The 16,237-nt window shown below is 48.7% G+C and overlaps 1 protein-coding gene across 2 annotated transcripts; it reads left to right on the top strand.

Annotated features, from left to right (window-relative positions):
- The first annotated feature begins 1 nt into the window (after position 1).
- Positions 2-14,998, top strand: CEP57 (centrosomal protein 57). 2 transcript variants are annotated; one of them, XM_073662165.1, is made up of 11 exons: positions 2-148; positions 997-1,162; positions 2,515-2,694; positions 4,729-4,850; positions 5,068-5,184; positions 6,937-7,014; positions 7,302-7,400; positions 8,142-8,219; positions 8,463-8,689; positions 11,348-11,492; positions 13,487-14,998. In XM_073662165.1, the coding sequence occupies exons 1-11, from the start codon at positions 119-121 to the stop codon at positions 13,694-13,696; spliced, it is 1,452 nt and encodes a 483-aa protein (XP_073518266.1). In that variant the 5' UTR covers positions 2-118; the 3' UTR covers positions 13,697-14,998. The 2 variants fall into 2 exon arrangements, with proteins under 2 accessions (XP_073518266.1, XP_073518264.1); XM_073662163.1 differs by having other exon boundaries at positions 8,139-8,219.
- The last annotated feature ends 1,239 nt before the right edge of the window (positions 14,999-16,237 follow it).

Genomic DNA, 16,237 nt, shown 5'->3' with positions numbered 1-16,237 from the left:
TCATTCTAGTGACGTCAGCAGGACTCTGTTTCCCTCTGGTGGTCAGTGGTGTGTACTGCGGTTTGTGTATGATGGGTGACCCGGATTAGTACACACACTGCTGTTTCCCGGAAGAGAGATGGCAGCGGGTGTATTCAGCTCCAGGACGGTGAGATGTGTGTTTTTTTTGTGTGTGCAATGTCTGGAGGAGAACTACAGGTGTCAGCATGACTGTGTTACAGGTTGCATGGTCGTCAGAAGTGGAGGGAAGAGGCTGTGCAGGAAGATATGAGCCCAACTCAGCTTTCCTAAAGTCCTGCATGGCGAGGGGGCTGCATAAAGGACCCTAAATTCAATGATTAACCCTTTATTTTTGTGCTCTAGACCCCCTCCCACCCTTAATCACCCGTGATGTGACGCAGCCGGCATCTATCGCTCCAGTACACTCTCCACATATGCGGACCACCGCTCAGAAAGGGTCGGGGCGGCCTGACGGGGAGGTTGGGACGGCCTGACGGGGGGGGGGGTGTGGGGAATCAGGACGGCCTGATGGGGGGAGAGGGGGTCGGGAGGTCAGGACGGCCTGACGGGGGTGTGTGGGGAATCGGGTCGACCTGACGGGGGGAGAGGGGGTCGGGGGGTCAGGACGGCCTGACGGGGGGGTGTGGGGAATCGGGTCGGCCTGACGGGGGGAGAGGGGGTCGGAGGGTCATGACTGCCTGACGGGGGCGGGGGGGGATCGGGTCGGCCTGACGGGGGGAGAGGGGTTCGGGACAGCCTGACGGGGGGAGAGGGGGTCGGGGGGTCATGACTGCCTGACCGGGGGGGGGCTGTGGGGAATCAGGTCGGCCTGACGGGGGGAGGGGGTCGGGACGGCCTGACGGGGGGAGAGGGGGTCGGGACGGCCTGACGGAAGGTGGTCGGGACGGCCTGATGGGGGTCCGTGGCTTGTGTCGGTGGCTGGCTGCAGTCCTATCCTTTGGTATAGAATCTTTCTCACATTTCTGTTTTTTTCAGCCTCACAGTCCATTATCTGGAACGTACAAAGGTCTCGGCAGTAAAGACGCTGCGTCCTCCACGTCGTACAATTCCTACCCCAGAGGGAACCTGAGCCTCACCTCCGACCTGCAGCAGCGTCTCCCCAGCAGAGCGCCCCCGGCGTACCCTGAGAGCAACAGCAAAGGTGATGGCGAGACTGCAGACGTTCTGGCAGAGCTGCATCGGGGGGCTCGATAATGGGATTATCCCCCAGACTGCACCCCTCCTGTCCGGGGACATCAGATCTCAGAGCCGTCCACTACATGTTCAGCAGCGGTCTGCTCCCCTGCCTCCCAATTTCCTGCGCTTCTGAATGATTGACAGCTCAGACGAGGCATGGCCAGGCCGTGCTCTGCCCCCTGCTGTTCTATGAAGGCACTTTGCCTCTGCGGCAGCGATCTAGCATCTTCAGAGCAGCGCTTGCAACCTCTGTAGTAAAGAGCTTGTAAGTACTGCGCTCTTTGCTTAGGAAATCAGCCACCTCTGATAGTTTGCAGAAGTGGTCAGTAACTCCGCAAACGACGATGTTGAGAAAACTCCTTTAAGGACTATTTCAGATGTTGGATCACAACGCACGGACCGGACGGATCTCCTGACCCGAGTGTGACCGCTTCATACATTACTACTAGGTGTCACGCTCAGGTCAGGAGATCCGTCCGTGCGTTGCGACCCAACATCATAGACATCTGAATGAGCCTTAATGCTTTGCCTAACACACTGTAGCATCACCTATGTGGAAGGATAAAATGGCGGGAGCTCGCTCGCTCAGCGATCTACCGACTGCCCTCCCTAGCACCGTGCCGGGACGCAGCCAAGCCGTCCAGAAGTGCAGCGGGAAATTGCATCTCGGTCAAATACAGAATTGCATTCAGCGTGGGGTCGCTGCTCCTCTGTGACTGCAGCCGTATAAATAATTTCACAGCTCGGTCACTGATAGCGCTGCATTAAATATTCAGAGCGTCGTCCTCCTAACATCTGCTGGGAACAGACACGTATACTGCCTATGTGACCAGCGTCTTAAAGAAACACTACTCCAGAAGTCGTATTCTTCTCCATTCACACCCAAATCTGCTGATTTGCTTTCTGTTGCTTATTTGGCAAATTAAAGGGCGCCTGTCATGGGAGAATAAGGAGTTGTGTGCATGCATTAGGCATAACGGGTGCTATGATGTCTCCCATACACAGACATGAGGGATTCCTGCTCCGATGTCTTTATGTAGCCATGTGCAGCAGCTTGGAGGACATTATACAGTGATACTGAGCAGTGTAGCTGTGAATCCAGCTCTAGGATTTACTAGAAAGCGGCAGCACCCGTCTGTGTGTCTCTGCTGCTCTCTCCTCCACCCTCTCGTTATTAAACAGCTGTAATCTGATCCCTCAGTGATCTGACCAAGATGGATTTAAGCAGTTTGACCCATCAGCTGTTTGCGCTTCTTTTAACATTTTTTTTTTTTTTTTTTTTTTTTTTTTTACTAAGTTTCCATCTATTATTCACAGCCATCATCTCAGCTTTGAAAAACCTACAAGAAAAGATCCGTCTGCTGGAGCTAGAAAGGATAAAAGCAGAGGATAATATCAAGCTCCTGTCCAGGGAATCGAAGGACTACAAGCATCAGCTGGAAAAACAGAGCCAGTCTACGGATCACATCAGAGATGATGTCTGCAGGCAGAACAGAGGTAGCGGGACGACGTCTGCAGGCAAAGCAGAGGTAGCGGGGCGACGTCTGCAGGCAGAGCAGAGGTAGCGGGACGACGTCTGCAGGCAAAGCAGAGGTAGCGGGGCGACGTCTGCAGGCAGAGCAGAGGTAGCGGGGCGACGACTGCAGGCAGGGCAGAGGTAGCGGGGCGACGTCTGCAGGCAAAGCAGAGGTAGCGGGCGACGACTGCAGGCAGGGCAGAGGTAGCGGGGCGACGACTGCAGGCAGGGCAGAGGTAGCGGGGCGACGACTGCAGGCAGGGCAGAGGTAGCGGGGCGACGACTGCAGGCAGGGCAGAGGTAGCGGGGCGACGACTGCAGGCAGGGCAGAGGTAGCGGGGCGACGACTGCAGGCAGGGCAGAGGTAGCGGGGCAACGACCAGGCAGAGCAGAGGTAGCGGGACGACGTCTGCAGGCAGGGCAGAGGTAGCGGGACGACGTCTGCAGGCAGGGCAGAGGTAGCGGGACGACGTCTGCAGGCAGGGCAGAGGTAGCGGGACGACGTCTGCAGGCAGAGCAGAGGTAGCGGGACGACGTCTGCAGGCAGGGCAGAGGTAGCGGGGCGACGACCAGGCAGAGCAGAGGTAGCGGGGCGACGACTGCAGGCAGGGCAGAGGTAGCGGGGCGACGACTGCAGGCAGGGCAGAGGTAGCGGGGCGACGACTGCAGGCAGGGCAGAGGTAGCGGGGCGACGACTGCAGGCAGGGCAGAGGTAGCGGGGCGACGACTGCAGGCAGGGCAGAGGTAGCGGGGCGACGACTGCAGGCAGGGCAGAGGTAGCGGGGCGACGACTGCAGGCAGGGCAGAGGTAGCGGGGCGACGACTGCAGGCAGGGCAGAGGTAGCGGGGCGACGACTGCAGGCAGGGCAGAGGTAGCGGGGCGACGACTGCAGGCAGGGCAGAGGTAGCGGGGCGACGACTGCAGGCAGGGCAGAGGTAGCGGGGCAACGACCAGGCAGAGCAGAGGTAGCGGGACGACGTCTGCAGGCAGGGCAGAGGTAGCGGGACGACGTCTGCAGGCAGGGCAGAGGTAGCGGGACGACGTCTGCAGGCAGGGCAGAGGTAGCGGGACGACGTCTGCAGGCAGAGCAGAGGTAGCGGGACGACGTCTGCAGGCAGGGCAGAGGTAGCGGGGCGACGACCAGGCAGAGCAGAGGTAGCGGGACGACGTCTGCAGGCAGAGCAGAGGTAGCGGGACGACGTCTGCAGGCAGAGCAGAGGTAGCGGGACGACGTCTGCAGGCAGGGCAGAGGTAGCGGGACGACGTCTGCAGGCAGGGCAGAGGTAGCGGGACGACGTCTGCAGGCAGGGCAAAGGTAGCGGGGCGACGACTGCAGGCAGGGCAGAAGTAGCGGGGCGACGACTGCAGGCAGGGCAGAGGTAGCGGGGCGACGACTGCAGGCAGGGCAGAGGTAGCGGGGCGACGACTGCAGGCAGGGCAGAGGTAGCGGGGCGACGACTGCAGGCAGGGCAGAAGTAGCGGGGCGACGACTGCAGGCAGGGCAAAGGTAGCGGGGCGACGACTGCAGGCAGGGCAGAGGTAGCGGGGCGACGACTGCAGGCAGGGCAGAGGTAGCGGGGCGACGACTGCAGGCAGGGCAAAGGTAGCGGGGCGACGACTGCAGGCAGGGCAGAAGTAGCGGGGCGACGACTGCAGGCAGGGCAGAGGTAGCGGGGCGACGACTGCAGGCAGGGCAGAGGTAGCGGCTCTAACAAGTTTCTGCTTGCACGCCTGGGTGAGCACATCAGCTTGATTGTGACCTAGATTGTCCCCTCTTCTTCCTCCATATCCACATCAGTCAGCACCAGAGCCTTTCCATTGTACTGGATACTGATGTGATGGAGGAGTAAGGTCCAGGCAGGGTAGTACATAGGCTGCATCTACATAGCTGTTTCCTACTACAATGTCTGCAAAGCAAAAAAAATTGTCTATCTGAATCCTAGATACACAGCTTTGTTCTGATTTTAGGTATTTTTTATTATTAATTATCCCTTTCCTGTTGTGTTTTGCTCAGATCTCTCCCGGCAGCTGTCAGTGGCAGAATCTCGGTGCGGCCTCTTAGAGAAGCAGCTGGAATATATGAAGAAAATGGTGCAAAATGCAGAAACCGAGAGGAATTCAGTCCTGGCAAAACAGGTACCTGGAAATAGAGGCACAGATGACGGGGACGTCATTAGTCAGTAAGGGGCTGATGGGAGGATAACTCATGTGTCGTCATGTTCTAAAATGGGAATACCGCTTTAAATTACATTTTTTGAAAGATTTTCCGGAATTATTTGTAATTTTATAACCTTTTGGGCTGTTTTAAATCGGTCTTATTTTTTTATTTTCTTCTCTTTTTTAATATTCTTAGGTATCTTTGGAGGGAGACAAAGCTCTTGAAAAATCCAACCTACAAGCGAAGCTGGAGAAGCTGGACACGCTGGAACAAGAATACCTAAAGCTGACCACCATGCAGGTGCTGGCGGAGGTCAGTGACTGCAGAGGAGCGTACACCGCCGAATCTGGCTATAATGGTGGTCTACAGAGCAGATTAAAGGGTGGGGGTGTAGGGGATAGGAGGAAACATAAATGGACAGATAATGCCAAGCCCCGTTCTCTGGATCGGTCCCAGCGGCAGGACACCATAGGATTGGTGATGACTTGCGGATTGTCGCATGTGACGAGGACGCAGCCCCGAAAAGCCCAGTCGGAATGGAGTGGAGGCGGCGCGATACACCTGCCACCGATCTCTATGGGAACTGGCAGGAAACCGCCAAGTCCTGTTCTCGGCAGCCCCTTATAGGACGATTGAACGGTGGTACTTGTGCCACTTTCGCTCCGTTCCTTCTCATCAATACACAAGTTATCACCTGTCTTGTGGATATAGCTGATAACTTTGACTCCTTCCCAATATACGACAGGCTATTATGTCATATGTTGGGCCCCTGCCTATGAGCCGGGCTCTGGGAGCGGGCCCCTGCGCCTATGAGCCGGGCTCTGGGAGCGGGCCCCTGCGCCTATGAGCCGGGCTCTGGGAGCGGGCCCCTGCGCCTATGAGCCGGGCTCTGGGAGCGGGCCCCTGCGCCTATGAGCCGGGCTCTGGGAGCGGGCCCCTGCGCCTATGAGCCGGGCTCTGGGAGCGGGCCCCTGCGCCTATGAGCCGGGCTCTGGGAGCGGGCCCCTGCGCCTATGAGCCGGGCTCTGGGAGCGGGCCCCTGCGCCTATGAGCCGGGCTCTGGGAGCGGGCCCCTGCGCCTATGAGCCGGGCTCTGGGAGCTGGCCCCTGCGCCTATGAGCCAGGAACTGGTCCTGCATCTTTCCTGACAGATAAAGGCTGTGTTACACAGCCATCATCTGCCTCTTACAGCAGAGCTGTTAACCCCTTAAATGCTGCTGTCAATCTGATAGCATTTACAGCACGCAGCCTGGGGGGTGCGCCATTTCACACTTTCATCTGCTCCCCCCTTACCATAATGCAATTGTAGGGTGCTGATGGTCTGTCATGTCATATACTAAAGGACCTTGTGCCTTCCATCATGGCACTCCTGTGAAAACCCGCCTGTGGTCGGCACTCGTAGGGGACTGTTTTTTTTTTTTAAAACATATTTGATGTAATTTTGTCCGTAATAGTCCGATCTACCACCATATAGAATCAATGAACCCAATCTGTAAACGCTGTAATGAGGGAAAAGGAAATCAAAACTCCAGAATTTGGATTTTTTTGTTGTTTTTGGGTTGCTACAACATCGAAAAAAAATGCAATAAAAAGTGATGAAAACGTCGTATCTTCCCCAAAATGGTATCAATAAAAACCATCAGCTCGTCATGCAAAAAAAAAACCCAGCCGTCACACACTGCTCCTTGCAGTTAAAATAAAAACGTTACCGGTCTCAGAAATTGGCGACACAGACGGGAACCAAAGATTGATGGCGGAATGTTTTTTTTTTTTGTTTTGTTTTGTTTTTTTTGCTTTTTGCAATTTTACCGCACATGGACCTTTTTTCCTCCCGTTTCCTAGTACATTGAATGGTAAAGTGAATGGCGCCATTCAAAGCTACAAAAACCAGCCCTCATGCGGGGTATATCAGCAGAAATATCATGGCTCTTGGAAGAAGGAGAAAAAAAAAAAAATGAAGCCCAAAAAAATGGAAAAAGGGGTTGATTGTTGAGATTAACCCTTCTAGAGCTGGGGAAAGACACCATCAAATATTTACATTTATTTATTTTTTTTCTTTTTAAGAATAAAATCCGTCATATTGAGCAAAAGCTGCGAGAAGAGGAACGTCAGCGGAAGCTGGTCCAGGAAAAGGCGGCTCAGGTGAGTGGGTGTCGGGCTGATGATGGCCGCGATCTGGGTCCTCTCTGATCGGGAATGGTCCCGTGGGTAGAGCTGGCCAGGTACATGTGATGATGGCTGCCAGCGAAAGTCTTATGGGGTCACATCGTTCCTGGAAGATTTTACAGACGACGGATCGTTTCAGCAGACCAATCTTCTTACACTTTAGCATTTGTGAAGGGTTCGTCCTTTATTCGTACATATAAAAAGTTCCATCTTGTGCCGAGTTCCCGGCTGGTACTGACCTCGTGCCTCTTCTTGTCTCGCAGCTGCAGACGGGTCTGGAGACGAATCGTATTCTGCTCAAATCTTTAACTCCTCCAACAAAGCAGGTGAACGTGAAGTGTCAAACGACGCATGTCGACAAGGTAGTAACCTAACCTCTTACTCATCTAGGGGACGGGCGTGGAGTTCCATGGGGGCCACAATGCAAGGGCAGCTAAAAAATGGGGAAAAAAAATCAAGTATGTAAACACTGTGATCGGAGCTGCTGAGTGCAGCTCTGGTCATATTGTAGTGGCTGCTGCCAGGTACTGCAGTACCGCTCTGTGCTACACCATGAACGGACTGCTGAGTGCAGCTCTGGTCATATTGTAGTGGCTGCTGTCAGGTACTGCAGTACCGCTCTGTGCTACACCATGAACGGACTGCTGAGTGCAGCTCTGGTCATAGTGTAGTGGCTGCTACCGGGTACTGCAGTATGGCTCTGTGCCACACCATGAACGGACTGCTGAGCACAGCTCTAGTCCAAGTGTGTTTACATACAGCTGCGAAAACAGCTGAACAGTGGGGGCCTCGGTTGTCAGATTTCCACCTATATGGTATTGATGACCTATCCTATGGACGGGTCATCAATACCGCAAGCCCTGATAACCCCTTTAATTATTCTCCAGAGCTGCACTCCTACTTCTGCTAGTTGTGACTGGAAAAAGGGCAGGGGAATGGAGAATAATTAAACATATATACACGGTAGGGGGCTCATGTGTCACACAGTTTGCAGGGACAAGGCTCTATTAATATTGCAGTCCAATAATCCAGAATATCCGGTAATGTAGACCCTATAAGGCCCATTTATTCTTTGGTGATATTATTTTTCTCTCTTCCAGAAGGCTGATCATCAGTGCTGCAGCCATACACAGCCTCACTACCGGTTATGCCTGGGCGACGTGCCTTTTGTTGCTGGGAAGGTGAGCAACATGATGGAGAAATCCGATAATATCGGTCCGTGAAGCCCCCGGCTTTACTAATCCTTCTGGTGATGACTGTAACGAGAGCTGGACCCCATGATCGAGGCGATCTCTGCCATCTGAGTTTGTCATCTTATTGTCGCCCTCCTGTGGTGAAATATGGATATTGCACTTGGGATATTACAGGGATGGGATATATTTGCACAGAGTTATGAATCGATTTGCTTATGTGTTTTTTTTCAGTCTACCGCTCCTAGTCACTCTGTACGAGCCAACGTGCAACACGTCCTTCACCTGATGAAGCAGCACAATAAAGTCTTCTGCAACGAGCGGGTTGTGAGCGATCAGCCGTTAGAGCAGACAGGAGGCGACGTCAGGTGGACCGATCATCTAGCGACGTCCTCCTCGTCGTATCGGGAACTTTCTGAGGTTCTGCTCACCCTGGAAGATGAATTTGGGCAGATGAGTTTGTGAGTATTGATGGCGGCGGTGTGTACCGAAGATGTAGGGTGGGATTATACACAAGGGGGGGGGGAGTTTTCCAGAACTTTATTGGAAAATGTTCTCATTAAGTAATTGTCTACTGTGTATCATTATAATAGCGGGTCCATATCCATTCTCCAGAAAGTCTTCCTGTCCCCGTAGCACTGCACTCCTCTCTAGCTCATGAATGTTTCCAGGTTTCCTTGTCACCCTGAAGCTGTTCAGGTCAGGAGACCCTCGGCCAGTCAATAGGCGGGAATGTAAAACATTGCATGTGTAAAACAAGCCTTAGACTGCTTGTGCTTGGTGATAATAGCATTTCTGGTCTGCTAATACAGATCTCTTGTCTTTATCATTGTGAACAGGGAATACAACTGGCATTAACCAGTCATAAGCTAATAAAAGGGAAACATGTCTTCAGAAAATTACCTACTGTTTAGATCAGAATTTAATGTTAAATGTAGTTTTTAAAAAAAAAAAGTGGGAAGTTTCCCCCCCATATTTCGATCATGATAATGAGACTTCTGAAAAAGTCTACTGCAAAGATCAGGAAAATACCCCCTGGGGCCGCTATGAAAACTGCAAGTTTACCATTTTGCCAATTTTGTTTTTTTTAACTATCTTTTTAAAGGGAGTCAGGGAGTCGTTCACCCCAAATTTACTTCAAACTAACCACATATCCTTGTTGGAGATGGAGCAACATTGAAAATTGTTCTTTTTGTTTTTATATCTGTTCCTTCATTACCCCCCCCCCCAAAAAAAAAAAAAACAACTATTGTGAAATGCAAATGAAGGTGCTCAGTGCAGCCCTGGCACAGATAAATGCCTTTTAGATTACGGCTGTTCCTTCTATGTTAATTGACAGCGCTGGCTTGCCCAGTGACAACGTTTGACGATAAAATTCCATTATGTAATTTCGATCCCTTTGCAGGAGAGACAACACATCGTTCTCTCCTCGCTGCTGACATCGATCCTCTCCTCTGCCATCACTTTAGTGCAAGAGAGTGCACAAATCGCTCTCTCCTCGCTGCTGACATAGCTCCTCTCCTTAGCCATCGTTTTAGTGCAAGAGAGCGCACAAATCGTCTCCTGACATCACTGTAGTGTAAGAGAGAGCGCACAAATCGCTCTCTCCTCGCTGCCAACATCACTCATCTCCACTGCCATCACTTTAGTGCAAGAGAGTGCACAAATCGCTGTCTCCTCGCTGCTGATATCACTCCTCTGCCATCACCTCCGTGCAAGAGAGAGCGCACAAATCGCACTCTCCTCGTTTCTGACATCACTACACCCAAGTGATTTGTGTTCTCTTATCTGAACAGGGAAAGACCTGAAATAATGGAGGTTTATCAATAACCAGTGCTGGGTCTCTGCAAAATTAGAGCTGTCAATCAACAGGGGGCAGTCATAATCTAAATAGCTCAGTGGAACAGTGCATTGATACATTTATCATGCTAAGCTGGCATCTGCCTCTAACAGCAGCGACTAGAGCGACCTCTGATCACTGCTGTTTAACCATTTAGATGTCACTGACTGCGTCATTTAAATGGCTTGTGTGCTGATAGCGGAGTTGCCTATCCCTGCATGCACCAGCACCGATGGGTCACCATAGCACCCGCGGGCCTGTTGAAAGCCCAAATGGTTGCCATTCAGGTCTTCCTGTGAAGCTCGGCTTAATAGTAGAATGTAGTTTCTATTCTATACTGTAATATCTTAGCATATTGCATGAGTGATCCAACCAAGAATTTCAAGTTCATGTCTAAAAGAGACTAAAAAATAACATAATGTACAAAATAATAAAAAAAAAAAAAAAAAAAGTTTAAATCACCCCTTATCCCCTCCTCCTGTACAAAAAAACAAAACAAAAAAACATTAGGTATTGACATGATTAATCAAAATATGAGAAAAAATATTTAAACCATGCGTTGAACACCAAAAAAACATGAAACCAGAAGTGCCTTTTTTTTTCCCAGTCGCACAACAAACAAGTGGTGCAAATTACAACCGAAAAGAGTAACCTTTACCTGGGTGGCGCCAAACACATTAAAGAGGTGAAAGCCTCTTAATTAATTTGCTGCATATTATTCCATCGCACTGTTCATACAAAATGTCAGTCAAGGGGTCAGAGACATATATAAGTGTGTGTATGTATAAATATATATAATAAATTTATTTATTTTTAATGCCTGCATTTGGGGCTAAAAATCATATATGCAATTGGGTTTCATTACAAAATTTTCATAGTTTGCTTTCTATAGCTTCTGTGTTACGGCGGCTATTACTGGCTGCAGAATGAGTTAAGTAAGAATCCATCAGTGAGCTCATTCCGATTTAATGATGCAGAATTCATAACTCTTATCTGTCTCTTTCTGGGCTCCTCTCAGCTGATTTATGACCACAGACCGCATCAAAGTTGAACTTGCCAAGAACACAAAGAGTCTGTAAAAAAGCCGAACGATGCAAAATCTGTAATGAAACCCAATTGCAGAAATGATTTGTAGCTTCAAAATACATGCATTTAAGTAAAAAAAAAAAAAAAAGTCTCCCCAAAGGTAGGTACCAATAATGGGGACCACAACTGTACAGGAAAAGTGGATGCCGGTGAAGGAGATGAGATGTGATCTGGGATTTGTCTCTTCCATTAGTGATCACCAGGAGCTGGTGAAGCAGATGAATGAAGCTCATTCTCAGCGTCTTAAAGAAGATCTAGAGGAAGAAGTGGAGGTTCTGGTGAGGAGAATGGAGGCAAAAGCTGATCAGATCACCAAAGTACGCAAGCACCAAGCAACGGTGAGTGCTGCCGGCACAGTAACCTCACACCTGGGGGAGCAGCAGTAAAGTCACCAGAATATATTTTAAATATTTAAAAACAGAAAGTGATATTTTTTTTAATCTGTTTTTATTTTGTGGTTGTATGTTGTTGTTTTTTTATTTTCTGTATATGATATCGGGAGCGGCCATGTTGCCCGAGTTGCTGCTGTTGCTACAGTTCCAGGATACAGGGGACGGCAGTCACATAGGAACTAATAGTCTGGGTATGTTCATTGACCTCTAAGGGAGAGTTTTCTAAGCACATTGTGACTGTGCAGAGGAGGGGGAGGTGATCTGTGATATCGCCTGTTGTATAGTATATGTTGTAGTATATCTGATATTTGAGTATAATAGATTCGTTTTGAGTCTCATTATCATTTTAGTCCTGCCTCTGATGATAATGAGACTGCTGAGAAATTATCTCTACCGAATAGGAAGTGTCAGCCTATTATGAAGCTCTAAGTGAAAACTGCAAGAGTTCAAGAATTTTAATATAGAATTAAGATAAGAGATTTTTTTAGCATATATTTTATTCATGTTTTTATTATACACATACATTTTTTTTTCTCAACCTGACTATATCCTAAAAATAACTTTTTGATTTTAACCATAGGACGTTTTCTGATGATACAATCCCTTTTTAAATGCATTTGAAAATTAAAGGGACTGTGGCATCAGACAACACCTTCCATACTGGTGCTGATAAGTCCATTTTATAAGATTGCCATCAATTGCTGATTTATTGCTGCTGGTGGGCGACCTCCCTATATGATATCTATATGGTATGCTGGGAAAAGTGGAAGTTTTGCCTGTAGCTTCTAAGGATGAGCGGACCCTTGGAAGTTCAGGTTCTGGTACCCGACCGAACTTTAGTCCAAAGTTCGGTTCAGGTACCAGAACTGTACCTCAACTTGATCCCAAACTCCATTGAAATCAATGGGGACCCAAACTTTAGAGCTGGAAAATCTTTTTCTTTTTTCTGTCTTTTTGTCTCCTTTTCTCCTTTTTTCTCCTCCTCCTTCTCCTTTTTTCTCCTCCTCCTTCTCCTTTTTTTCTCCTCCTCCTTCTCCTTTTTTTCTCCTCCTCCTTCTCCTTCTCCTTTTTTCTCCTCCTCCTTCTCCTTCTCCTTTTTTCTCCTCCTCCTTCTCCTTCTCCTTTTTTCTCCTCCTCCTTCTCCTTCTCCTTTTTTCTCCTCCTTCTCCTTCTCCTTTTTTCTCCTCCTCCTCCTTCTCCTTTTTTCTCCTCCTCCTCCTTCTCCTTTTTTCTCCTCCTCCTCCTTCTCCTTTTTTCTCCTCCTCCTCCTTCTCCTTTTTTCTCCTCCTCCTCCTTCTCCTTTTTTCTCCTCCTCCTCCTTCTCCTTTTTTCTCCTCCTCCTTTTTTATCCTCTTCCTTTTTTTACCACCTCCTCCTTATCCTCTTCCTTTTTTTACCACCTCCTCCTTATCCTCCTCCTTTTTTTACCACCTCCTCCTTATCCTCCTCCTTTTTTTACCTTTCTCCTTTTTCCTACTCCTTTTTTTTTTTACCACCTCCTCCTCCTCCTACTTTTTTTTTACCACCTCCTCCTCCTCCTCCTTTTTTACCTCCTTCTCCTCCTCCTCCTTTTTTACCTCCTTCTCTTTACCTTTCTCCTTTTTCCTCCTCCTTTTTTTACCACCTCCTCCTCCTCCTTTTTTTACCATCTCCTCCTCCTCCTTTTTTTTACCACCTCCTCCTCCTCCTCCTCCTTTTTTACCTCTGTCTCCTTTTTTTTACCTTTCTCCTTTTTCCTCCTTCTTTTTTTACCACCTCCTCCTTCTCCTCCTCCTTTTTTTTTTTTTTTCCTCCCCAGAAGTGTGAACCCTGAAACTGATTTCCAGGAGAAGTCTGAATTCACCACAGGGCACTGTGTGTCCAGAACGAATCCCGAACTTTGGTTTGCACGGGCTCAAACTTTAACCAGATTTCAGCTCGTCTTCTTTCTCTGCACACAGCTTGGGAAATTACTGAAAGAGACAAAGCTGAAAAAGAAGAATTCTTGTGAGTCTTCCAAAACCGTTCGGAGCAGGAAAGACCATCAGACGACTAAACGAGACCCCAACAGAGCGAGTCCAGGAGAGAAGAGCAGGAAGAGTCTCCAGTTATTGCGGGAGATGCAGACGTTGCAGGGCTCGCTGCAGAGGGACGACGTGCACTGGGAATGACGAGCCGCCCCCGCTCCAAACCTCTCGGGGAGACAGAGAGACTGTAAGGAGCTACAAAGCTTCTGTTCACCGTGATGATAGGAACTGAGTCCAGGGAATAAAATGCTCGTCTTCCAGATCTCCTGCAGGTGGCGCTCATTGTGAATGCATTGTATTTATTGTAAATCTATCATTCTTACATATCCAGGAAGCTTGTGGGATCCTTAAAGGGGTTGTCCAGTCACCTCCTATTAATGACATACCCATGTGAGATCACTGGGGGTCTAACTGGCAACCCAACTGATCATCAGTTACTTGCTCCGGCGGCCGCCAGATATAAACACATAGAACGGAGCTGAAAAGCGCATCTTAATGCGTAGCAGCCACTGCTGGGTACAGCAGAACAGATCCTACAGGATAGGTCATCAGTATGATGTGACCAGACAACCCCTTTAATAAGGGGCTGAAGCCTTTGGATTTAATTTCTGTCTGAAGCATTTTACTGCCTCCATCCTAGAGAAGGGTGATGGGTCATAACGTGGGTCTGGTAGGAGTTGTAGTTTGGAAAACCAAAGGGATTATCTAGGATTAGAACAACTTGACTAAGGGAAGAACAAAAACAGCGCCACATCTGTCCACATGATGCCTGAGGTATTGCAGTTTACTTCAATGGAGTGGACACAAGTCTTGGAGAGGAGCGGTGCTATTGCTGAAAGAAAGCAGACATGTTCTTCTAATGCTGACTAATACATACTGATCCTGCATGAACGAGACCGACAGGACAAAACACGGGCAGCAGGAATTATTGCAGCCAGGTATGTTTTACTCTGAATTACTGCAGCATTTTGGGAAAAACAGACTTAAAATATTCGGACAAAGACTTGTGCGTCTTGGCTTACTAATGCAAGAAAGGTCCCCGACTACTTCTTCCCCAGACTGACAGGTGTGTCCGTGTGTGTGTATCTGGGGAGACACCAGTCGGATAGGGGGAAGCATAGCCCCTGACCTGCTTTACTAAAACGCCACAGAGATTGAGTAAAGCATAAATGGCTGCAATAAGGCCGCCAGTATCCGAATCCTGCGGCCCGTTGTTTGTGCAGCAAGAATCTACTGTCAGGTTTTCTGTAAAGATCTTTGGCTGCTGAAGAAGTGGCGAAACGCTGACAGGTAAAACGGTAACAACCGCTGGAAAGCTTAGGCCTCATTCAGATGTCCTCACCTCCCTCCATCGGTGTGCTGTTTTACATTTTCCCCCATTTTTGGTCCTTGTGTCCGTTCCCTATGAAGCTCTTTGGATCCTTTTTTTTTTTTTTTTTTTTTTTTTTTAAAAGCATCTCGCTACAAGGGAGTCCTGAGGAAGTGGCGAAACGCTGCCAGGTAAAAGGGCAGAAACAGCTGGAAAACCTAGGCCTAATTCAGATGTCCTTCCTTCTCCCCAACAATGTGCTGCATTACATTTTCATACATTTTTGGTCGGCGTGTCCGTTTTTCTCAAATGCAAAAATTTTCCGAGCTTCTCCTACCACTTACACTGTAAAAATCGGACAGCACTCAGATTTTTTTATTTTTCCATGGTCCCATTGATTTGAATGGGCGAGTTTGATCTAAAATTGACTTTATATGTAGCGTTGGAATAAGGCAGATGATGATTGCGTGCGGTTTACAGATTCTGTATATGCTGCTGTTCACACTCCGCTCCTCCTCGGGGGACGTCTGGGGTGCGTCGCACAGAATGTAATTTTTTTACACTGGTAATTTTATACATTTTTCTGCAAGCTTTTTGCGCCTGCTTTGTAGAGAGTGTTTTACCTGCAGCCAATCACCCATCATTAGACGTCCCGGTTGTATCAGTTGTTGGGAAAGACGGATGACTAAGTAGCATGGTGATTTCTGCAGGAGCCGTCACCCAGCTTTCCTACAGTCCAGAAAGACAGATTTACCCTTTTATTGTGTCCAGTGCACAGTCTTGCAAAGCTTGGTGTTCACTTCCAGGGGTTATCATCATGGTCCTGGTCTACAAGTGCTTGGCTTGTGACCGCTGCAGGCAGTCAGTAAACAAAGTAGTCATGTGCTGTACTACTACTACTCAGCAATGGAAGCTATGACGCCAGCAGCGGGCACACTTCTGCTGCAGACAATCCATAGTCATGTGCTGCACCGCTGGATTCACCCATCTTTCCCAAAAACAGATGTGTCAAATGGAGGAGGACAAGTGAAATGCTCGAATTTCATGGTGGATTTTTACTTTAAGTTATTGATAAAATCCTGACATTCTGCTGTAACATATCTATTGTATTTGTAACCTATTTATATGGGACATGTGTGGAGGTTTTTCGTTACATTGTGTCAGGTTGGTGTGGAAATATAAGCCCCTTCTGATCAACTGAATTTTTTTTTTTGTCTTTTTTTCCTTTTTTTTTTTGCAGACGGAGATTGGGGGAGGTGGTGGGGGGTTTGCAGCAAATTCATCAAATCTGCACAATTTTTGGTGAATTTGACACAAATAAAATATGCTTTTCTATTTTTCCTTCTCTATTTTTTTTGATTCAACAAAAAAAAAAA

Source organism: Phyllobates terribilis, unplaced genomic scaffold (assembly GCF_046119375.1).
Source record: "Phyllobates terribilis strain yellow unplaced genomic scaffold, ASM4611937v1 Scaffold_2__4_contigs__length_985480577, whole genome shotgun sequence".
NCBI lineage: Eukaryota > Metazoa > Chordata > Amphibia > Anura > Dendrobatidae > Phyllobates > Phyllobates terribilis.
Note: the sequence above shows the minus strand (reverse complement) of the source record. Positions and strands in the feature narration are given on the sequence as shown.